General features: G+C 39.3%; 1 protein-coding gene across 1 annotated transcript in view; it reads left to right on the top strand.

The window, feature by feature from the left end:
• The window catches only part of SYCP2L (synaptonemal complex protein 2 like), a gene marked incomplete at its 5' end in the record, with an annotated part of 55,182 nt that overhangs the window by 2,599 nt on the left and 27,401 nt on the right, over nt 1-25,182 (top strand). Inside the window, 11 exons of the mRNA XM_081247416.1 lie at nt 3,099-3,184; nt 3,295-3,383; nt 5,113-5,147; nt 6,276-6,418; nt 8,442-8,494; nt 9,355-9,400; nt 11,550-11,642; nt 11,741-11,801; nt 22,485-22,627; nt 24,204-24,297; nt 24,776-24,873. Coding sequence (XP_081103542.1) covers nt 3,099-3,184; nt 3,295-3,383; nt 5,113-5,147; nt 6,276-6,418; nt 8,442-8,494; nt 9,355-9,400; nt 11,550-11,642; nt 11,741-11,801; nt 22,485-22,627; nt 24,204-24,297; nt 24,776-24,873 — 941 coding nt within the window. The remainder of the gene's footprint in view (nt 1-3,098; nt 3,185-3,294; nt 3,384-5,112; nt 5,148-6,275; nt 6,419-8,441; nt 8,495-9,354; nt 9,401-11,549; nt 11,643-11,740; nt 11,802-22,484; nt 22,628-24,203; nt 24,298-24,775; nt 24,874-25,182) is intronic.

Genomic DNA, 25,182 nt, shown 5'->3' with positions numbered 1-25,182 from the left:
CATCTCCAAATATTGCAAGTGTGCTGTAGGGGAGCAAAAATCACCTCTAGTTGAAAACTGCCGAGTTAAAGTGCTTTCAGTATATGTAACAGGATATCTAGTTCAAACAGCCTTAAGTGCTAAAGATGCCTTAATTTGCTCAAGGAACCAGAAAGTCAGAGACAGGAAGTTTCAGGAGCAGCTTGGCTGTAGCTAGGCTCTGTTTCCTGCAGTTCTTTCTGTTCTGCCTCCTCCGAGTCTTGTCTTTGAGCTCAAGTTGGTCTCCCTTGGTGGTTGCAAGATGGCGGCCAGCAACCAGAGCCGTGCTTCCTGGTTCACATCTGGGGGAGAAACGTTCACTTTCCTCCAGCGGCAGAAGAAAGCCCTAGCTTGGCTCTGCTTGTGTCCCCCCACCTCCACCCCCTTAATGAACCGATCACTGTGAAAAGATGAATGGGATGCCCCTGCATCGTTTAAGCCAATGAGGATCCACCCCTGGAGCTGGTTAGTCCCACCCAAGAGCAGAACTGTTACATGAGAGAAGAGGTGGGAAAGGATGATTACAGTTACTCTTTCTCTTCTCTTCTCTTCCTAGGATTATCTATTATTCATCCATTGCATCTTTTTTTTTTTTTTTTTTTTGTCTTCACATCTTTTTCCCACTCGTTTTTTCCTGTGTATTTTGAGAGAAATTGCTACTTTTTTCCTGGAAGCCGATGCTTTAACTACTTCTGCTCTCATTGCCTCTACTATGGACTTCAGTTCTGCTCTCACGTCTTTGCTTCCCTGAAACCCGTGGGTGGTGGTGCTCTACCTCTGCTCTCAGATTCATTTCTCTCTGCCTTCCTCTCTCTCTACTTTGCAGACAACAATTTCCTAGGCTTTCTAACCAGCTGGTTGCCTGCCAGGTTCAGCCAATGGCAGGAAGTTGGAGGTAGGAAGGACATTTCTCCCGCTCCCTTCTGCTGAGGTGCTATCTCTGGAAGTGACTGCATAGCTCCTGTGACTCTGGCTTATTTGTGGCTACAGCATTTGCTAGGTGACCTTCATTCCTGGGATCTGGTAATACCACTTTCTCCCCGTGGTTTTCCAGGGATGTATAGGGGGTGGTAGTGGCTACCTATGTTTTTGTAACTAATTCCCTGTATTAAATTCTCTCAGATTAAAATATCTAGAATGCCTTAGATTTTCATATTACATATTTCTTTCTCATTTACTTCCGTGTTCATCTTATACTGTTGCCTTCTCTTACAAATCTAATTTTTTATTTCATAGAATTCACATTCTTTTGAGTTTTTTTTTTTTTTTTTTTTTTGCGGTATGTGGGCCTCTCACTGTTGTGGCCTCTCCCGTTGCGGAGCACAGGCTCCGGACGCGCAGGCTCAGCAGCCATGGCTCACAGGCCCAGCCGCTCCGCAGCATGTGGGATCTTCCCAGACCGGGGCATGAACCCGTGTCCCCTGCATCGGCAGGCGGACTCTCAACCACTGCGCCACCAGGGAAGCCCTCTTTTGAGTTTTGAGCTGATAAATCAGATACTTTTGATTTGGCTTCCCAGCTTTCTATCATCTTTTATTTCCTGAAGTAAGCATTTTTCAAAAAGTCACTTTTTTGCTGCCTCTTAACTTATTATGCTCCTTCCTTTTTCATAGGGCTATATTTGTTAGTTTCTCTTTACTACTCTTTAAGTGAAAAGGTCCAATGACATCTGATACTTGCTGGTTAACAGAGTGCGTAAATGTCTCTAGGGTCCCCTGCTGTCCACCTGGGTCACCTGGGCTCTGTTACAATCTCTCTCTCAAGTTTTAAGCCGGCAGGCAAGTTTCTGGCTCAGCCCCTGGCCATATTTCTTGTTTCCAGAAATCATTCAGCAGTATCAGTGTGGCTTTTTTGGTCTGAAGAGGGATCTTTTAAAAATTTCTACTCCTTGATTTGGATTCCCACAATTTCATGAGTTATATGAGGATTAAAAAGTATAGGGCTTCCCTGGTGGCGCAGTGGTTGAGAGTCCGCCTGCCGATGCAGGGGACGCTGGTTCGTGCCCCGGTCTGGGGGGATCCCACATGCCGCAGAGCGGCTGGGCCCGTGAGCCATGGCCACTGAGCCTGCGCGTCCGGAGCCTGTGCTCCGCAAGGGGAGAGGCCACAACAGTGACAGGCCCGCGTACCAAAAAAAAAAAAAAAAAAAAAAAAAAAAGTATGCAATGTGTGGTTAAAAGAAAAAAAATTCACATATCCAAATTGCACCTCTGAGCCTATCAAAGTAACGTTAGGACTTTACCATGAGTTTTTGCAGTGTACACTACCACTGTCATATCTAAACACAATGTGCGTAAATGAAATAATACTTTATTGTTTAGGGCTTCCCTGGTGGCGCAGTGGTTGAGAGCCTGCCTGCCGATGCAGGGGACGCGGGTTCGTGCCCCGGTCCGGGAAGATCCCACATGCCGCGGAGCGGCTGGGCCCGTGAGCCATGGCCGCTGAGCCTGCGCGTCCGGAGCCTGTGCTCCGTCCGCAACGGGAGAGGCCACAACACTGAGAGGCCCGCGTACCGCAAAAAAAAAAAAAAAAAAAAAAAAAAAAAAGTTTATTGTTTAATAAGCATAAAGCATTACCACATACCTTGTTTTGTTACTACTTTCTGACATAAGTAGCCATTGAAGTTTCTATGATTAAGCTAGTTAACAAAGACCAACACTTTACTTAAAAATTTTTGCTTCTGTTAGCATAAGACCATTATAAAATTTTTATTTCTATAAAATACACAAATGTAAGAAATGCACAGAAACAGTGGGAAAGTGTGTGCAGGAGCTGCCCTTGCACATTGTTCATTCTGGACAAAAAAGTAGCTTTGCCTGAGATGCAGTGATCACAGACAGTCACACTTTGCACGTACTGCTGCTGTTTACCTCAGTGGGAGTCTAGGCCGTGCAAATCGATTGTGGCCTGGGGGTTTCTAGATCTTGAAGCAGGCTGTGATTTGTCCCTTGCTCAGACTACATCATTTCTGAAATGTTTACTGCCCATGGCTGTTCAGCCATTGCCTCTTCCTGCTGTGCAGGAGTCCTTTCCTTATTCTTTTTTAGCATCAGTTTGATTCTTTGAAAATTCTGCTTTCAGGGAAAAGTCAGATGTTGGGTTCCTTCATACTCACCTTAGGATTTCTGGTGACAGAAGAGAATGTAAATCATTTGATCCAGCGGGAGGTGAGTTGCAACTAGTGCTGGTAGCAGTTGCCCTGGACCCCGTGGAGAAGCTCGTGCCCAGGTCTCCGTTTTGTTTCTTCCTTGTGAAAACCTTCCCCAACTCCCAACAGGCACTGAGGACCTTGAACGGCATTCTGCAAGCTGTACCTCGAGAAGACAGAAAACAACTTGTCTTGTCGGAAGGCTCGTGTCGTCTTATGTACGTGACCTTGGCCTGATTAGGTGGTGACGTAAGGGCAAAATCTTTCCGGGTTGTAGCGCCTCAGTCTTTGTTCTCCTTGGGTGTTTGGGGTTGTTGGGTTGTTCCCCCCACCCCCCATCAAATTTGTGTGGTGAAATGCTTTCTCAGGCTATAGATTATTTTTCATTGTGAATGTGAACCGGATTAGTGACTCATAGGAGAATGTTAAGAGTACAGACTGTGGTGCCAGACCTCAGGCTTCAAATCCTAGTTTGGCGACTTATGCTGGTTGCTCCTCTAGAGCACATTCTTAGCTCACTACACCTCAGTCTGCTCATCTGTAAAATGGAGTCAACTTTAATGCTGATCAATAGAGTTACTGTACAGGTCGAATCAGGCAATCCATTGAAAGCCATTAGCACATTACCTGGTAGAGAGCAAATGCTCAAAGGTTACCAGCTATTACCAATACCAATAGGGTATGTATTGCTTTTCAAGGGATGGATTTTGGGTTTTTTGGTGACCCACTCACAATTATGTAGTTCCTGGGACATAGAAATTTGGAGAGAAGGTTGTAAGGTGTGACCATGGGAAGAGCAACACCAGCACCCTGTTTTGAAATCTGAAACTAAACCTGTGACTGTGTGCTGACCACCAACCAGCATCGGTGACATCATTGTGGCACACCATCGTTTGGGGGACGTGCAGCCATGACTAGCAAGAGGCAGGGTGACCCAGTTTATCACAGTGTAGACCTGAAAGACGTGATTGGTGAGCGTGGAGCTCATCATGTTTGTCCATTTAATTTGTCTTTGCAGGATGCAGCGTTTTCTCTTAATTTTTCCTACAAAATATTCATTGAATAGATTAGTTAATCGTTACCCTTAGTGGTGTACTTAGATCTGGAGAGACGCCGACCTGATGTTTTCTCCTAAGTTTTCAAACTAATGCAGTGGTCCTGCCTTACTGTTTGAGTTCTAGTCTAGTTCTTGAGTGTTCTGTGCTCCAAGTCAAATGTAAAATCTGCAAACATAAAAGTAAGCAGAACTCTCAGTGGTGCTGTTCTAAGGCTTCTATTTAATTGTGACAAATCAATCCATTTATTATGAGAAACTGAACTACTACAAGATTTCTTAAATCTATTCCTTAGTGTGAGAGTTATTTCAGATATTAAAAAATCGACATCAACACTTGTTAGCATTTAACTGAAATTCTTAAGTGAATATGCAATATGGGAGTCTGTGTTAGTTACAATAATGTGATAACTTAATCCCATTACATCTCTAACTTAAATTTATCAGTTTTTAAAATAAGTTCCAAAAGCTTATAGGAAAGACCCGCAGCACCTACTGTATCATTTCTTCCAGGTGTCAAACTATGTTTAAAAAAAAAAAAAGAAAAAGAGGGTATGCATCCTCACAGGCTGGTGAGGTGACTTAAAATTCCAGGATCTTAGCATTTGATGAATCCTCAGAGAACATCAAATTATAATTCACTTTACAGAGGGAGAAATAGAACCTCAGAATGTATAGTAGCTCTAGCTTCTTTGTAAAAAGTATATGTAAGTCATTAATATATAAACTTGACAATTTTTCCAAAAAAATGTATTTGTGATGTTGAGGAAATTTTGACAATGAATTTGAAATACTTTCAAAAATATACATCTTGGATTAAAATTTTAATGCCAGTATAGTAGAGTTTTACTTATGTTCATCTCAGTAAAATGAAATTTATCTAAATGTTTCAGGAAAGACCTTGCAAGGACAATCTTGACTGTGGGTGGTAAGAAGTATTAAGAATTTTAAATGTTAGAATGTTAAATATTGGACATTGGGGGTTTTATGAGCATCTTGGAACTATGGGGAATAAGTTGTGGTCAAATTAAAAATAGAAGTTAGGATTTTTATATTTAATTTATGATGAAAGAGTTAAGCATGCTAAAACCATAAAGAATAATTAATGAATATTCCTTTACTCACCAATGAGCATAGTCAAATTTGATCCTTTTCCCACATTTGCTTCAAATCCTTTTTTAAATAAATCAGAGTTACAGGTAAAGCGCCTGTGTCCAGCTCCCCATCCAATTCCCCTCGCCATTTGTAGAGGTAATCCTTTGACTTGGATTTGTTTTTCATTTCCAAGAATATTTTTGTACTTCTTTTCTGTGTATTCACAGCAACATACATTATTGTTTTTGCAAATTTAAGTTTGCATATCCAGCTGCATCCTGCTTTTTACCTTTAAAATTGTTTGAAATCTAAACATGTCGATATGTGTAGTTTTGTTTATCTGCTGTGAAATACTACAGTTTCTTAGGATTTTATTTTTATAGACGTATTTAAGCCTGGATAAAGCTGCTTTTTAAACAATGAGGTATAGTTGATGTATAATATTATATAAGTTACAGGTGTACAGTATAGTGATTCAGAATTTTTAAAGGTTATACTCAATTTACAGTTATTACAAAATATTTGCTGTATTCCCCATGTTGTACAATATATTCTTGTAGCTTATTTTATACCTAATACTTTGTGCCTCTTACTCCCTTACTTCTCTCTCGCCCCTCCCCCCTTCCCTCTGGTAACCACTAGTTTGTTCTATCTGTGAGGCTTGGACAAAGTTGCTTTTGATAAATGTTTTAATCTATCTAAAATATGAATTGCAGAAATATCATTTTTAACAAATTTGTTGTATACTGACCTATCATTTGGATTTTCCCCTAGTGTTTCTTACAGATGAATTTAAATGATTATAATTGCTCTAGGATATGTCTTTCTGCTTATAACTATAAGACACAATGCTGGTCTTCTAAGATGGACCTTCTTAGAGCAAATGCTGATGTGTGGAGCTCCTTTTTTCTTTTGCTTTGTGCCCCGAATTATCCATGTCTGCCGTATTTTTAATCTCTAGATTATGACCAGCAGGTGGCTCTCTGTGAAGCATTGTGTAGACTGACCATGAAAAAATCAAGGGAAAACTTTGTCCATCAGTGGTTTGAAGACGATACCATTGCTGAGGCTTTCAAGGAAATTAGAGATCGAGAATTTGAGACGGTGAGATTCTTGGTCATGACAACTCCACTTAATCAGTATTTTTGAAGCATGCTTTCAGAGCCTTCCTGTATGTTGGGCTCAGGGGAGGATTTGTTTCTTAAATGTGATTAGGTCGCCATTCTTAAACTTCCTGTTTCCCACTTATGTGAAATAACTTGAGGGTAATAGAAACAGAATATTTGTGGACCAGATACCAGCATACAATTAGGACATCTTTACAGGAAACTTAGCCTGGAGCCAGAACTGTGTGAGTTTGATGGATCCAGTCAGAGACAGTGGTCATGGAGTGGGAAGTGGTTTTCAACAAACCTTGAAGGGTAGGGAGAGTTGGAGAAGAAAGGAATGTGCATTTCGGCCTTGCAGAGAGTAGCTGGCATGGTGACAGGAGGCTGAAGCTGGCATGGGCGCTCTGGTAGCAGAGGAGTATTATGGGGTGCTTGTGTTGTGAGCCCTCCAGCCTTCACAGTTTGGAAGAACAATAATTTTCGGTGTCTTCCATGCAACCCGGCCTCACTGTGATTGGGTCCTCAAGTAGCACAGATGTAGTTTATGGCTTTGCTATATGCTCACCTTTATCCTAAAATAGCTAAAATGTTTTCCCTCTCCTTTAAAAAAGTTCTTAAGATGAGGCTGATTCTGTAGGAAAAGCTGAAATTATTAGTAACAGTGCTCATGTTAAACAAAGCCTTTCTGGTCAAAACTGCTGAGCACTTGGGATTTTATTAAATCCGAACCTTCAAATATATTATGAAATATGTTAAATTTGACTTTAAGCCCGTTGCCAGGTCTGCAGTAGTTGTTTAGCCAGGATGCAGTTTGATCTAAATGGGAATACCGAGAGTTGGGTTTGGGTCCCACCTCCCCGACTGATGTGATGTATACATTTTGGCAAAGTAGTTGACTTTTGTTTTTTTAAAAAATTTTTAATTGAAATATAGTTGATGTACAGTGTTATATGTTACAGGTGTACAGTATAGTGGTTCACAATTTTTAGAGGTTATAGTTCCATTTATAGTTATTATAAAATACTGGTTATGTATTCCCTGTGTTGTGCAATATGTCCTTGGAGCTGATAGTTGACTCGTGAAGCCTGAGTGTTCTCATCTGTAAAATGGGAATAAAACCAACTTCAGAATTGTGAGAATTAAATGAGAGAAACTAAAAGTGCCTGAGATGTTGTAGACACACCAGTATTAGTTTCCTTTCCCCTCTGTGTGGTTCTCTCATCTGCAGGGAAATTAGGGGAACATAAGACAAAAGTAATTATCCTCTTTCTCAAATCACTCTCCCCCTAGAGCCATCAGCTTCTTAGTGGAACTGCTTTTAGATGAAAGTTCACATTAATGTCCATTTAGTGCTGAATCTAGACACAGAGTGTGAGGACTGTTTGACTACAACAGACAGTCCTTGCTAACAAAAGGGATAAAAGTCTGGATCAGTATCTCTTTGGTTTTAGAAACTTGGGAGTAACAGTTTGCCTCCCTGGTCGCTGTTGGTTGGGAGAACTATAAACGTATTCTTTATTCTTAGGGCCTTTAGCAGGAGAGAGATACCAGGAAGGAGCAGGTTAGAGAACTCCTGATAAGGAAAATCTACAGTGGTTAAATACACCAGGGTAAACCCCAAATTGATAAGTTTCATGGGTTTGTGGTTGCCTTGTGCTGGGGAGATGGTAGGGAGATGGATACCCTGTGGGTTAGTCAAATATTACAATCCAGGTCATCAGTAAGAGGTATTTCTCTTGCTTGTTCCTGCACATAAAACTTTTGGAGACCTAAGCATTCCTCAGCTGCAAGTCTCATGGCTGGGGGCTCAGAACATGAGTCTGGAGCCTCCTCTTTTTGACACAAAGTATTATTTTAGTTATCGTGATTAATAATGAATCCTTGTGAAGCCTTGTGATGTCACTGGATCCTGGAAATGTAGTAGCGAACACTGGCCTCTACATGCTGCAAAGGGTAGTATTTAAATTAAATATCTTGATTTTTTTTTAACCAAAAAGTTTGCATTATTTACTTTAAAGGATTGTAGACGGTTTCTCAATCACCTAAATGACAGACTTGGTGACCAAAGAAGGTAAGACGTTTCTCTGAGCTTTACTTTATTGACTAATTCTATTCTGAAAATGTCTAATATTTAAAAAATATCTAGGGGGCTTTCCTGGTGGCGCAGTGGTTGGGAGTCCGCCTGCCAATGCAGGGGACGCGGGTTCGTGCCCCGGTCTGGGAGGATCCCACAGGCTGTGGAGCGGCTGGGCCCGTGAGCCATGGCCGCTGGGCCTCTGTGTACGGAGCCTGTGCTCCACAACGGGAGAGGCCACAACAGTGAGAGGCCCGCATACCGCAAAAAAAAGAAAAAAGAAAAAAAGAAAAAAAATCTATGATTTGTTTTAGGAGAGAATGTAGGATACAGAATTTACTGAGCATTACTAAGTTATCCATTGAGTAGAAACCTCAGAATATTAGACACATTCTGCCTAGTGATTCATTCGTGTGTGTTTAAAAATGATTTCTATCAGCCTTTAACATATTTATTTGTGATTTGGAGCAGTTGTAATTTTATATCCTCCAGGGAGCTTTTATGAAGAATAATTTCCTATAGATCTGAGGTTACTAGGGGAAGACGTATTATGAACAGTTAAGTCCTTGATAAGAAAATATTGGCTACATTCACTCCTTTCATTAGGACTCTTGCCAAGCAGCTGGGTTGAGGTTATATATAGTACCTGAAAACCTGGCTTGTAGACTGCCAGATGGAGATTTGAATTCTGCCCATGGTAGATCTCCATTTGTAGGTTTGAGAGCCCCTTTCATACTTTGTACCAAGGGACATAATGGTGTACCTAGTTATACATGCTTGTTTATAGAACATCCGTAGGTCGTGTGTGTGGTCCATCCATATTTTATTTTACTTTTTAATTGTAAGGTGTTTTGCAGGGTCTATTCATTTCCATGCATTGCTGCTTTTGCTGATGAGCATGAGGTATGTTTTTCTCTCTTTCAGGGGCTGTGAGGGTGGGGGGATGTATAGTGAAAGCCATAGGTAGGTTTACATCAGGCCAAATGGCTCTTGCTACACAGAAGAGCTTTTTTAAAAAAGGAAACTTGCTTCTCCTCTTAGGCCTTACTCTGAAGCTTCTTATTGAAGAGCCCTAGTGTTACTTCCACATAAAGGAATTTTAGGGTTTATACTGCCTTCATGAGTTCAGTTACAGGAACCTTGCCTTATTTTATCCTATTGATGAGCACCATTATTCACGCCTGGATTGGAGGGAATAGAGCAAGTCCATTGCTTCTTTCCACCCAGTAGATGCTTCCCACTCTACCCCCAGCAATTAGGGTCACTCTCCTTTCTCTAGATCATTCTGCCTTGTACTTCATAGTCCAAAATTGAACCGTCTCTTTTCACCCCCTTCTTTGGTTTCTAGAGGCACAAGGTCCTTCCTGTAAAAGTGCCCCAACCTGCAGCATCTCAATTTCCGGGTAAACTTTTCATAGGTCTCTGAACCTGGACTGTGCTGAGGTTTCCTGCATCGTGTCTCTAGAATGTTCTCGTTAACCAGTTCACTGTTTTGGGTTGAGGGCCCCCTTCTTGGCCTCTGTGAGCTGAGCCATTAGCTCACGACTACGTTATACATTCTTTCTCTCTAGAACTGATTTTGGTAGACTGATTCCTATATTTCAAGTCTGTTTTTCTTTCTGGTTGTCTGAGGATTCCAATCTCTGCTTGCTTCTTCTTTCTAGGACTTCTAAATTTCCATCAGCTTCAGTAGGGGTCCTTACACTGGCTTCCCGTGATATACACTTGTGTTAAAACCTTTGTCCCTATAGACGCCAAGGGGAGAAGGGGGTGGGTGGTGGTGGTGGTGTGATGAATTGGGCGATTGGGATTGACATGTATACACTAATATGTATAAAACAGATAACTGATAAGAACCTGCTGTATAAAAAATTAAATTAAATTAAAAAAAAACCCTTTGTTCAACGCTATAGCTGTTAAAAAGTAGACACGTATGATGGAACAATGGCCAAGAAATGCTATTTACTGGAAAACAAGTGGAAGAATAGTTAAGTCTAGTGTTTGTCCCATTGTTGAGGAATAAAAACTTTGTATATACTTCCTGAGTATGTCTAGAACACATCTGGGAGGAAGCAATGGCATTGGTAATGGTTCCCATGGAAAGGTACCTATGGGAATTTGAGGGACAGAGAAGGAGATATTTATTCTTTCTGTTAGCATCATATTGTTTGAATCTGTCTTTCCTTTTCTTCTTTCCATCTTTCTTTCCTTCCTTCTTTATTTAAGAGCATATATTTATTTTATAATACAGTCATTTCTTGGTACCCATGGGGGACTGGTTCCAGGACCCCTCGTGGATACCAAAATCTGCGGATATTCAAGTCCCATATATAAAACGGCTTAGTATTTGCATATAATGTACACACATCCTCCCATGTACTTTAAATCATCTCTAGGTTACATCTGATACCTAACACAATGTAAATGCTATGCAAATAGTTGTCAGTACAATGTAAATGCTATGTAAATAATGGCCAGCATATGGCAAAATCAAGGTTTGCTTTTTAGAACTTTCTGGAATTCTTTTTCCTAAATATTTTCAATCCACATTTGGTTGAATCTTTGGATTTGGAACCTGTGGATACAGAGGGCTGACTAATCAATTAAAATAAAGATAATTTGAAATCTTCAGGTCTTAGCCTTATTCTAACACATGGGAAGTTAGATGGCAATTCACCATTTATGTTTGGTCACAGTACCTCCTTTGCTAGAAGTTTCTATCCATAGGCAGTGTGGATTGTTACTGCTTTAACATAGAACAGTTTTCTCTGTGATTGGCACCAGAAAAAAAAGTTTGTATGGTTAGAGTTATCTGACACATTTAAACATCTTTTAAATTGCCAAGTATAGTAGGGTTTTTCCAGAAATAGATTGTTTATATAAAATTGAAACCTTGCTCCTATTTTGCAGAAATGAGTAAGGCAATAAACGGTGACCCTATAACCTTAAAGTTGTTGAAAGGGTTGTTCTCAGAAAAGCAGTTCTGTTTTTAATGGAGTAATTTTCATTTGACCCTTTCATATGATATTGATGCTGAAATTATATCTTACAGATGAGAAAACCTGCAGATGAAAAATTAGAGAAATTTTGGATTGATTTCAACCTAGGAACTCAGAGTGTAACTTTTCATATAAACAATCCTGAGGTAATCATGTTCGATTCCTGTTTAGACCTAAGTGCGTAGAGAGTGTTCATATCCAAGTATGTGTTATGTGCTCATGAATTTCACTTATTTTTTCCAAGAGCGCTTTATGGGACTCAGTAAGACTTTTGAAGGAAGCAGCGATTAATTTCAGCGTAATAGGTAAGATGTTAATTCTAAACTACCCCGCATTTAGTCCTGAGTATTGTTTCTGTTTACAGTTTCAGTGTATGTTTAGTTAATTCCCAAGCAGACTTTGCTTGCACTTGACGTGGAGGGGAGGTGGTGAGTGCTGTGGACAGAAGGCTGTGCTCAGGGCAAAAGATTAGTGAGTCCTCCACTCTGTAACTTTGGGGTTCCATGACTTGCCTGGTTTTCCCATTGTAAAAATGATTATGGTTCCTCAACAAACTGAAAATAGCATCACCATATGATCCAGCAGTTTCACTTCTGGATATATATCCAGAAGAATTGAAAGCAGGACTCGAAGAGATTTGCAGACGAACGTTCACTGCAGCCTTTTCACAAGAGTCGAGAGGTAGAAGCAGGGACTTGCCTCGTGGCGCAGTGGTTAAGGCTCCACACTCCCAATGGAGGGGGCCTGGGTTCCATCCCTGGTCAGGGAACTAGATCCCACATGCATGCCGCAACTAAGAGTTCACAGGCCGCAACTAAGGAGCCCGCGAGCCACAACTAAGGAGACTGCCTGCTGCAATTAAGACCCGGTGCAACCAAAAAAAAAAAAAAAAGGTAGAAGCACTCCAAGTGTCCATCGACGGATGAATGGATAAAGCAAATGTGATCTGTACCTACAATGGACTATTATTTAGCTTTAAAAAGGAAGGGCATTCTGACACTTGCTACAACATAGATGAACTTCGAGGACATCATGCTAAGTGGAAAAAGCTAGTCACAAAAAGACAAATACTGTATGATTCCACTTACATGAGATATCTAAGGTAGTCAAATTGATGGAGACAGAAAGTAGAATGGTGGTTAGTTACCAGGGGCTGCAGGGAAGGGGAATGGGGAGTTGTTTAATGGGTACAGAGTTTCAGATTTGCAAGATGAAAAGGTTCTGGAGATCTCTTGTACAGCAATGTGAGTATACTTAGCACTACTGAACTCCACACTTAACATTTACCTTGTTCACCATTTTTATGTTTTGTACCACAATATTTTTTTTTGTAATTTTATTTTTTTATTTTATTTTATTTAAAATAAATTTATTTATTTTATTTATTTATTTTTGGCTGCATTGGGTCTTTGTTGCTGTGCGCAGGCTTTCTCTAGCTGTGGCGAGCAGGGGCTGCTCTTCGTTGCGGTGCGTGGGTTTCTCATTGCGGTGGCTTCTCTTGTGGAGCACAGGCTCTAGGCACGCGCGCTTCAGTAGTTGTGGCCTGGCCCAGGGCTCAAACCCGTGTCCCCTGCATTGGTAGGAGGATTCTTAACCACTGTGCCACCAGGGAAGTCCTGTACCACCGTTTTTAAAAATGGTTATAGTACCTGCCCTCCCTTTCCCACATATTTATACTAATAATTGGGTATGTACAAACTATTTAAATATCAGCCCTCTGACTCCCCCTTCTTTTTTTAAAAAAATAATTAATTTTTACCTTTGGCTGCATTGGGTCTTTGTTGCTGCATGCAGGCTTCTTGTGGTGGCTTCTCGTTGCAGAGCACGGGCTCGGCGTGCGGACTTCAGTAGTTGTGGCTTGCTGGCTTCAGTAGTTGTGGCTCGTGGGCTCTAGAGCGCAGGCTCAGTAGTTGTGGCGCATGGGCTTAGTTGCTCCGTGGCATGTGGGATCTTCCTGGACCAGGGATCGAATCCATGTCGCCTACATTGGCGGGCGGATTCTTAACCACTGCGCCATCAGGGAAGCCCTGACTCCCCCTTCTGAAATCTCCGTCATTCACCTTTCTTCTCCTCTTGGTAGGTAGAGTTGAGGGGCATGGAGTCAGGAGTGATCCTTTTCTGGGTGAGTAGAAGAAAGGTATTGGTCCAGTTCAGTATTTCAGATATAGTCACACTTGACCAGGATTCCTGAATTGGGTCTCTTAAAAAATGGATGTTTTGAAAGTAACTCAATACACAATCATTTTTTAAGTAATTGGCTTTACTAAAGAGTTAAAACTGAATACTATGCAATTATGTGGATTTTATACTTCTTTTCACAAAGGATTTAGGGCAGCTTGCATATTTATAACAAAATGATAGAAATGGAAAATTGGAACCACAAACAAGAATAAAAATGTCTATCACGAAGGTTGATCTGGCCACCATGGAGATTCAAATTTGGTGCTTAGCGCTTCCCTGGTGGCGCAGTGGTTAAGAGTCCGCCTGCCAGTGCAGGGGACATGGGTTTGTGCCCTGGTCCGGGAAGATCCCACATGCCACAGAGCAACTAAGCCCGTATGCCACAACTACTGAGCCTGCACTCTAGAGCCCACGAGCCACAACTACTGAGCCCACCTGCCACAACTACTGAAGCCCACACACCTAGAGCCTGTGCTCCACAATGAGAAGCCCGCGCACTGCAACGAAGAGTAGCCCCCCTCTCCGCAACTAGAGAAAGCCCGTGTGTAGCAATGAAGGCCCATGCAGCCAAGAAGAAAATAAATAAATTTAAAGAAAATAAAATAAAACTGTACAATTAAAAAAAAATACAAATTTGGTGCTTAGCTTCCTGAAAGCCAGGGTGAAAAGTTAATGGATAACATGATTCTCATCATACAAGTCCTGGAAAGAACAAATCCATCCTTCCTGGCCTTGAACTCTTAACTGAAGGTTCTCCCATGGGACTACTTAGGATAAGGTAATCCTTCCTCAGCCCTGAGCATTCCTTGCTGGAATTTCTTGTGTACATAAGTTAACTTTGGTGTTTTGTTAAAGGGTAATTTTTGAAAAGGTAAAATCACGATGCACATACAAATATAAAATAAATGTGGGTAAAAGATTTCATTAATTAATGAGCAAATTAATAAGATGTAATAACCAGGAGAATACAAAGAATCACAGATATAAGCAATGCTGAAATTAATTTACAAACAGATGTACGACTAGACTGTTGCATTTCACAGACACAATTTGAATTTATATGAACAAGAATCACTTGTGTTATTATTTTTAATTTCTCCTGTTACATACTAGAAAAAGAGGGAAATTTGGGCTAGATTAGGCAGTAAAGGAAGTGGCAGAAAAGGAGGAGAGCCTTTCACCGTGAAGCTCTGGTAGCCAACTGGCTACCAATCAGAGGTTCCCACAAGCTCCTCCTCGGGTTTGAAACTTGCTATAATGGTTCACAGAACTCTGGGAAACATGCATTTACATTTACCATTTTATTATAAAGGATATAATAAAGGATACAGCTGAACAGCCAGATGAAGAGAATACCCAGGGCAAGATCCAGAAGGATCCCAAGTGCGAGGGCTTTTGTTTCTGAGGAGTTGGGGTGCATTGCCCTCCTGGAACATTTGTGTTCACCAACCCAGAAGCTCTCTGAACTCTGTAGCTTGGGGGTTTTTATGGAAGCTTTATCATGTAGGCATTATGGATTATTAACTCAATCGCTGGCCCTTCTCCCCTCCCTGAAGGTTGGGGAGCTGGAAGTTCCAACCCTCTAACCATACCTTGGTCTTTCTGGCGACCAGTCCCTGTCCTTTTTTTTTTTTCTTTTCTAGAAATATCATTGATATGTAAGCAAAACTTTTTTTAAAATTTAATTTTATTTTTTATACAGTAGGTTCTTATCAGTAATCAATTTTATGCACATCAATGTGTGCATGTCAATCCCAATCGCCCAATTCATCCCACCCCCACCCCCCCACCGCTTCCCGCCCTGGGTGTCCATACGTTTGTTCTCTACCTCTGTGTCTCGATTTTTGCCCTACAAACTGGTTCATCTGTACCATTTTTCTAGGTTCCACATATATGCGTTAATATATGATATTTGTTTTTCTTTTTCTGACTTCACTTCACTCTGTATGACAGTCTCTAGATCCATCCACAACTCTACAAATGACCCAATTTTGTTCTTTTTTATGGCTGAGTAATATTCCCTTGTATATATGTACCACATCTTCTTTATTCATTAGTCTGTCGATGGGCATTCAGGTTGCTTCCATGACCTGGCTATTGTAAATAGTGCTGCAGTGAACACTGGGGTGCATGTGTCTTTTTGAATTATGGTTTTCTCTGGGTATATGCCCAGTAGTGGGATTGCTGGGTCATATGGTAATTGTATTTTTAGTTTTTTAAGGAACCTCCATACTGTTTTCCATAGTGGCTGTATCAATTTACATTCCCACCAAAAGTGCAAGAGGGTTCCCTTTTCTCCACACCCTCTCTAGCATTTGTTGTTTGTAGATTTTCTGATGATGCCCATTCAAACTGGTGTGAGGTGATACCTCATTGTAGTTTTGATTTGCATTTCTCTAATGATTAGTGATGTCGAGCATTCTTTCATGTGTTTGTTGGCAATCTGTATATCTTCTTTGGAGAAATGTCTATTTAGGTCTTCTGCCCATTTTTGGATTGGGTTGTTTATTTTTTTAACATTGAGTTGCATGAGCTGTTTATATATTTTAGAGATTAATCCTTTGTCCATTGATTCATTTGCAAATATTTTCTCCCATTTTGAGGGTTGTCTTTTCATCTTATTTATGGTTTCCTTTGCTATGCAAAAGCTTTTAAGTTTGATTAGGTCCCAGTTGTTTATATTTGTTTTTATTTCCATTACTCTAGGATGTGGATCAAGAAAAATCTTGCTGTGATTTATGTCAAAGAGTGTTCTTATGTTTTCCTCTAAGAGTTTTATAGTGTCCAGTCTTACATTTAGGTCTCTAATCCGTTTTGAGTTTATTTTTGTGTATGGTGTTAAGGAATGTTCTAATTTCATTTTTTACATGTAGCTGTCCAGTTTTCCCAGCACCACTTATTGAAGAGACTGTCTTTTCTCCATTGTATATCCTTGCCTCCTTTGTCATAGATTAGTTGACCATAGGTGTGTGGGTTTATGTCTGGGCTTTCTGTCTTGTTCTATTGATCTATATTTCTGTTTTTGTGCCAGTACTGTGTTGTCTTGATTACTGTAGCTTTGTAGTATAGTCTGAAGTCAGGGAGTCTGATTCCTCCAACTCCGATTTTTTCCCTCAAGACTGCTTTGGCTATTTGGGGTCTTTTTTGTCTCCATACAAATTTTAAGATTTTTTGTTCTAATTCTGTAAAAAATGTCATTGGTAATTTGATAGGGATTGCATTGAATCTGTAGATTGCTTTGGGTAGTATAGTCATTTTCACAGTATTGATTCTTCCAATCCAAGAACATGGTATATCTCTCCATCTGTTGGTATCATCTTTAATTTCTTTCATCAGTGTCTTATAGTTTTCTGCATACAGGTCTTTTGTCTCCCTTGGTAGGTTTATTCCTAGGTATTTTATTCTTTTTGTTACAGTGGTAAATAGGAGTGTTCCTTAATTTCTCTTTCAGATTTTTCATCCTTAGTGTATAGGAATGCAAGAGATTTCTGTGCATTAATTTTGTATCCTGCTACTTTACCAAATTCATTGATTAGCTCTAGTAGTTTTCTGGTAGCCTCTTTAGGATTCTATGAACAGTATCATGTCATCTGCAAACAGTGACAGTTGTACTTCTTCTTTTCCAATTTGTATTCCTTTTATTTCTGTTTCTTCTCTGATTGCCGTGGCTAGCACTTCCAAAACTATGTTGAATAGTAGTGGTAGAGTGGACATCCTTGTCTTGTTTCTGATCTTAGAGGAAATGCTTTCAGTTTTTCACCATTGAGAATGATGTTTGCTGTGGGTTTGTCCTATATGGCCTTTATTATGTTGAGGTAGATTCCCTCTATGCCCACTTTCTGGAGAGTTTTTTTTATCATAAATCAGTGTTGAATTTTGTCAAAAGTTTTTCTGCATCTATTGAGATGATCATATGGTTTTTCTTTTCAATTTGTTAATATGGTTTATCACATTGATTGATTTGCATAAATTGAAGAATCCTTGCATTCCTGGAATAAACCCCACTTGATCATGGTGTATGATCCTTTTAATGTGTTGTTGGATTCTATGTGCTAGTATTTTGAGGATTTTTGCATCTATATTCATGAGTGATATTGGTCTGTAATTTTCTTTTTTTGTAGTATCTTTGTTTGGTTTTGGTATCAGGGTGATGGTGGCCTCATAGAATGAGTTTGGGAGTGTTCCTTCCTGTGCAGTTTTTTGGAGGAGTTTGAGAAGGATGGGTTTTAGCTCTTCTCTAAATGTTTGATAGAATTCACCTGTGAAGCCATCTGGTCCAGGACTTTTGTTTGTTGGAAGATTTTTAATCACAGTTTCAATGTCATTACTTGTGATCGATGTGTTCATATTTTCTATTTCTTCCTGGTTCAGTCTTGGAAGGTTATACCTTTCTAAGAATTTGTCCATTTCTTCCAGGTTGTCCATTTTATTGGCATAGAGTTGCTTATAGTAGTCCTTTAGGATGCTTTGTATTTCTGCAGTGTCAGTTGTTACTTTTCCTTTTTCATTTCTAATTTTCTTGATTTGAGTCCTCTCCCTCTTGATGAGTCTGGCTAAAGGTTTCTCAATTTGTTTGTCTTCTCAAAGAACCAGCTTTTAGTTTTATTGATGTTTGCTATTGTTTTCTTTGTTTCTATTTCATTTATTTCTGCTCTGATCTTTATGATTTCTTTCCTTCTGCTAACTTTGGGGGGTTTTTTGTTCTTCTTTTTCTACTTCCTTTAGGTGTAAGGTTAGATTGTTTATTTGAGATTTTTCTTGTTTCTTGAGGTAGACTTGTATAGCTATAAACTTCCCTCTTAGAACTGCTTTTGCCACATCCCATAGGTTTTGGATTGTTGTGTTTTCAGTGTCATTTGTCGCTAGGTATTTTTTTTATTTTCTCTTTGAGTTTGTCAGTGATCTCTTGGTTACTTAGTAACGTATTGTTTAGCCTCCATGTGTTTGTGTTTTTTATGCTTTTTCCCCTGTAATTGTTTTCTAATCTTATAGTGTTGTGGTCAGAAAATATGCTTGATATGATTTCAGTCTTCTTAAATTTATTGAGGCTTGATTTGTGACGCAAGATGTGATCTATCCTGGAGAATGTTCTGTGTGCACTTGAGAAGAAAGTGTAATCTGCTGTTTTGGGATGGAATGTCCTATAAATATCAATTAAATCTATCTGGTCTATTATGTCATTTAAAGCTTGTGTTTCCTTATTAATTTTCTGTTTGGATGATCTGTCCATTGGTGTAGGTGAGGTGTTAAAGTCCCCCAGTGTTATTGTGTTACTGTCGATTTCCTCTTTTATAGCTGTTAGCAGTTGCCTTGTGCATTGAGGTGCTCCTGTGTTGGGTGCATATATATTTATAATTGTTATATCTTCTTCTTGGATTGATCCCTTGATCATTATGTACTGTCCTTCCTTGTCTCTTGTAACATTCTTTATTTTAAAGTCTATTTTATCTGATATGAGTACTGCTACTCCAGCTTTCTTTTGATTTCCATTTGCATGGAATATCTTTTTCCATCCCCTCACTTTCAGTCTGTATGTGTCCCTAGGTCTGAAGTGGGTCTCTTGTAGACAGCATATATATGAGTCTTGTTTTTGTATCCATTCAGCAAGCCTGTGTCTTTTGGTTGGAGCATTTAATCCATTCATGTTTAAGTAATTATCGATATGTATGTTCCTATTACCATTTTCTTAATTGTTTTGGGTTTGTTTTTGTACATCCTTTTCTTCTCTGTGTTTCCCACTTAGAGAAGTTCCTTTAGCATTTGTTGTAGAGCTGGTTTGGTGGTGCTGAATTCTCTTAGCTTTTGCTTGTCTGTAAAGCTTTTGATTTCTCCATCGAATCTGAATGAGATCCTTGCCGGGTAGAGTAATCTTGGCTGTAGGTTCTTCCCTTTCATCACTTTAAGTATATCATGCCACTCCCTTCTGGTTGTAGTTTCTGCTGAGATATCAGCTGTTAACCTTATGGGAGTTCCCTTGTGTATTATTTTTCATTTTTCCCTTGCTGCTTTCAATAATGTCTTTAATTTTTGCCAGTTTGATTACTATGTGTCTCGGCATGTTTCTCCTTGGGTTTATCCTGTATGGGACTCGCTGCACTTGCTGGACTTGGGTGGCTATTTCCTTTCCCATGTTAAGGAAGTTTTCGACTATAATCTCTTCAGATATTTTCTCTGGTCCCTTCTCTCTCTCTTGTCCTTCTGGGACCCCTATAATGCGAATGTTGTTGCATTTAATGTTGTCCCAGTGGTCTCTTAGGCTGACTTCATTTCTTTTCATTCTTTTTTCTTTATTCTGTTCCGCAGCAGTGAATTCCACCATTCTGTCTTCCAAGTCACTTATCCGTTCTTCTGCCTCAGTTATTCTGCTATTGATTCCTTCTAGTGTAGTTTTCATTTCAGTTATGGTACTGTTCATCTCTGTTTGTTTGTTCTTTAATTCTTCTAGGTCTTTGTTAAACGTTCTTGCATCTTCTTGATCTTTGCCTCCATTCTTTTTCCGAGGTCCTGGATCATCTTCACTGTCATTATTCTGAATTCTTTTTCTGGAAGTTTTCCCTTCTCCACTTCATTTAGTTGTTTTTCTGGGGTTTTATCTTGTTCCTTCATCTGGTACATAGCTCTCTTCCTTTTCATCTTGTCTGTCTTTCTGTGAAGGTGGTTATTGTTCCACAGGCTGCAGGATTGTAGTTCTTCTTGCTTTTGCTGTCTGCCCTCTGGTGGATGAGGCTATCTAATAGGCTTGTGCAAGTTTTTGACCAGTCCCCATCCTTAAGTCCTCCAACCCCCAGTCCTCTAACCTCCAGTCACCTCATTAACTTATAAAACACTCATCACCCCGGGCATTCCAAGGGCCTTAGAAGCTTTGGTGTCAGGAACCAGGGTCAAAGACCAAATATTAGAACAAAAGATGCTCCTAGCACCCCATCACTTAAAATGCATTTCAGGAGCTCTGTGTCAGAAACCAAGGCCAAGATCAAATATATATTTCTTATGGTGTCACAGATGGGAAGAAGCACAATTGAGCAGTTATACAGTCACAAAATTGGAAAGATAGCATACGTTGAGTTGGAGGTGTCTCCTATCTGTAGTAAAGGAAAGGGGTTTATAAGCATCTTACTAGAAATGTAAATTAAATATAATCATAAGAGTAACTTAATTTACATAGTCATTACCTGTTACTATTCACTTAAGATATGCAAAGTATCATCGGTGTTTATTCTGAAGTCAATATTTTATAAAGACTTCCATGGATTTTCTGACTGTGGTACCCCTAACATTACATATTTTAAGTTTCTGAATCTGAACTTTGCTGTTGAGGTGGTTTTCAGCAACCAACTTGCCAAAGTTAATATTCTACACTTCATAAATATATCACATTTTGGGGAGACTTTAAAATTCATAAAGTGCCTCACAGTAGCAGGAGGAAGTAGGTGTGATGTTTTAGTTTTATAGCCGAGGCAACTGAGGCTTGTGTAGCAAACACTACAAGCAAGACTTGCCTTTTGCGAGCCAAGCCCTTCCTGCTAAGGGGTTGACAATGTTTTAGGAGCCTGTTGAGGGCAGCCCTCGGGCTATTTCTTCTTGCCCTTGTACGTTTGCATCGAGCCCCACAGCCCAACTAGCTGTTTACATTTTCAGACCTTGTTTAGAATTACTTTTGCTGCAGGGATCTAGAGACTTTCTCTGCAGTGACTGAACGTCCAGTAAGATCAGCATTTGGGGGATTGTTGAACTTTACTAGAGGCCAGCACTGTTGTATAGAAATAAGATCTGAACCATATATTTAATTAAAAATTTTCTAGTAGCCTCATTAAAAAGTTTTTTTTCAAGTAGACTAATTTTAATAATATATATTTATTTCACTCAGTATGTCCAAAATATTAAAAGTTTAACATGTAATCAATATGAACAATTAATGAGATACTTTACCTTCTCTTTTTTGGTACTATGTCTTCACAAACTAGTGTGTATTTTATGCTTATAATGCAATTCGTGTTGTACTAGCCACATTTCGAGTACCACTGGCCACAGATCCAGACCCAGGTGTGTCTCTTTTTTCCTCTTTTCTTTCTCATCAATTTGTGACCCTGAGCTTTGCCTGCTCTTTCATGGGTTTTACTCTTTCACCCCTGCTGCTTCCAACACAGCTTGTACTTACTGTGGCTTATTCTTGGGCTCGCTATGAATTGTGGTCTAAACTATTTTCTCTTTTAAAACCAATTACTATTTGTCAGTAAAGGGCTGATGTCCTGGTCAGAGGCCCTCAAGGAAACTGTTGTCTGAGAATTAGGCCTCTCTGGAGAATGTCTCCATTTCTTTTCTTTAAGTGGAGTCTGTTGAGATGAGTGTGGATTATTCCAGTTTGTATATTGAGAACAGTGGATTTTATTTTGAATTTTAGAAATGAGTGGGATCTGAGAGAGACAGAAAGAATGAGAATGAATGTCATGCTTAATATATTGAGAAGTAAAATACCTGTTACAGATGATAGCTTTGTATTCACAAATGTTCTTTAAAAAATGGATTGAATTTTAGAAGACAAAATATCTCATTTGCTATGCTGCTAAGTTACTTCTATCTCTGCTAGATTAACTGCTTAAACATATTGTGTGTGTGTGTAAAAATATACATGTGCATCTAATAAAAATAATTTCAGAGTAACTTTATTAAAATAATTTCAACTTCTCATTGCAGAAGAATCTGGACAGTGAACAAATATCCCAGTGCAGTTATTTAAAATTATAAAATTTAAAAATGTAACCTTTCAGTATGTTGATTTACATTGGTATACTTTTTATTTTTGCTAGAAACTGAGATGAAGATGCTCAAAATTTACCTGAAGAAGCCTATTAATATCAGAAACAAAGAAGTGATGAAAATAGAAATTCATTTTGAATTGCAATTCAACATAGCACAAGCTTCCATTAAAGCTTTAGGAGATGACAAACAGGTGGCATGTTTAATTCTTCTTGATTATTTATCAGTAAATATGTTTTAGTATGTTTTCATGTCTCTTACATTTCCATGTTGGGGTTTTTAAAATCGAGATATAATTGACCTAAAACATATTAGTGTCAGGTGTAAATCATAATGATTCCATTTTTGTATATATTGTGAAAAAAATCACCACAATGAGACTAGTTGACAACTATCACCATTGTTAGAAGTTTTTTTTGTGTGTGAACAAAATAAATTTAGAGAATTTGGTCTCTCAGCAACTTTCAAATATGCAATATAGTATTAACTATAGTCACCATGTTGTACCTTACATCCCCATGACATATTCATTTTATAACAGGAAGTTTGTACCTTTTGACCCCCTTCACCCATTTCACCTGCCCTCAACCCCTCCTCTGGAACCACCAATCTGCTCTCTGTATCTATGAACTTGTTTTTGTTGTTGTTTTTAAGATTCCACATACAAGTGAGATCATACGGTATTTGTCATTCTCTGTCTGACTTATTTCACTTTTCATAATGCCCCCAAGTTCCACCCATGCTGTTGCAAATGGCAGGATTTGCTTCTTTTTTATGGCTGAATAATATGCTGTTTTAAATATAGACAGATAGATACACACACATATATGTGAATCCAGCTAAATGTTTGTCAATTTTGTTTATATTTTCAAAGAACCAGCTCTTAGTTTCATTGATCTTTTCTATTGTTTTTTTAGTGTCTTTTGTTTATTTCCATTCTGTTCTTCATTTGCTTCCTTCTACTAACTTTGGGTTCATTTATTTTTCTTTCTAGTTCCTTGAGGTGTAAAGATATGTTGTTTATTTGAGTTCTTTCTTTTCTTTATTATTATTATTGTTTTGGTCACTCTGCACAGCATGCAGAATCTTAGTTCCCCAACCAGGGATCGAACTTGTGCCCCCTGTATTGGAAGCACAGAGTCTTAACCACTGGACCACCAGGGAAGTCCTTCTTTTCTTTTCTGATGTGAGCATTTATCACTATGAACTTCCCTCTTAGAACTGCTTTTGCTGCACCCCATAAGTTTTGGTATGTTGCATTTCCATTTTCATTTGCCAAAAGGTTTTTTTTTAATCTCTTTTTTGATTTCTTCATTGACCCATTGGTTTTTCAGAAGCGTGTTATTTAATCTCCATGTATTCGTGAGTTTTCCAGTTTTCTTCTTGTAATTGATTTCTAGTTTCATACCACTGTAGTTGGTAAAGATGCTTGATATGATTTCAGTCTTCTTAAATTTATTAAGACTTGTTTTGTAACCTAATATATGATCTATCCTGGATTCCATATGTGCTTGAGAAGAATGTGTATTCTGTTGCTTCCGGGTAGAATGTTATGTATATGTCAAGTCCATTGGATCTAACGTGTCATTTAAGGCTGATGTTTCCACATTGATTTTCCATCTGAGTGATGTATCCATTGATGTAAGTGGGGTATTAAACTCCCTTCCTATTATTGTATTGCTGTCTATGTCTCTTTAGGTCTGTTAATAATACATTTTTAAAAGGATTACTGCTTTTAAAAATCATGTGATTTTTGGTTTGCATTTCAGGTGAGGCCTGACCAGACGAAAATCTCCTCAGACCTTTTTGGTGAGTTTGAGAAAGAAGACACTGAGATTCCTAGCAGCCACGAAAGAGAGACAGGTATATTGGGAAATAACAAAATTTCTTACCTGGATTCTGTAGAGAGGCAATGATAAAATATTACTTGAAAGAGGTCACTGAAAACCTGTGGTCATATAGGAGTAATTAATGTGTTATTATACCTTTGGAGAAAGAAAAGTTGCTGATTAAACCTTGAATTATTTTCTCCACCTGATACAGTCTGTCTTGGGGTCAATTGGAAATGACAAAAGAGAAATTATGATGGGGTGGCAGGAGGCAAGTGTGTAGGGCCCTGTCTACCCACGAAGCTGGCCCTGCACAGGTTACATATCTCTTATGAGTTAGACCCAAAAGCAGTTTTCCAAGGTGCCCATAGCAGGTCCTAATTACCAGCTCCTACCAAACGATGGTGATGTACTTGGAGTATGAATCTCATGAAGAGCATTTGGAGGGTGTATGCAGCATTGTGTATGGTTATTGTTACCATTCTTTATTGCTCTTTTCTTAATGTGTATAGACCAAGCAAAGGAATCTACTGAGCTGGCAGAGTTAACCAGTGCTGAAGATAACCAATGCCTAACAACTCTCCCCTTAAATAACCAGTCTGAGCCTACTGTGAGTACAGGGAACTGGGGACAAGATTCTGAACTGTATCCACCAGGATGCTGGCAGGTGGAAGCTGACTCTCTGGCTTGTGGTCCATTTTCTCCTGGTCAACCATCTCTCTCTTTTTTCACTATCCCCTCCTTTAAATTACTTTTGCCTGCCGTGTTTATTTTTTCTCAACTTTCACTCATCTTGGCTCTCCCGTGGAATGTGTCAGTTGGCTGGCTTTGCCTCATTCCCTCATTTGGGATCTGGAGACTGAGTTTGGGAAAAGCAGCCTAATGTTTGGAATCAGACCTGGTTTTCACTTATTGATTG

Source organism: Mesoplodon bidens, assembly GCF_964165515.1.
Source record: "Mesoplodon bidens genome assembly, chromosome: 10".
Taxonomy (NCBI): domain Eukaryota; kingdom Metazoa; phylum Chordata; class Mammalia; order Artiodactyla; family Ziphiidae; genus Mesoplodon; species Mesoplodon bidens.
The sequence above is the reverse complement of the archived record's forward strand: the minus strand, read 5'-3'. Positions and strand labels throughout refer to the sequence as shown.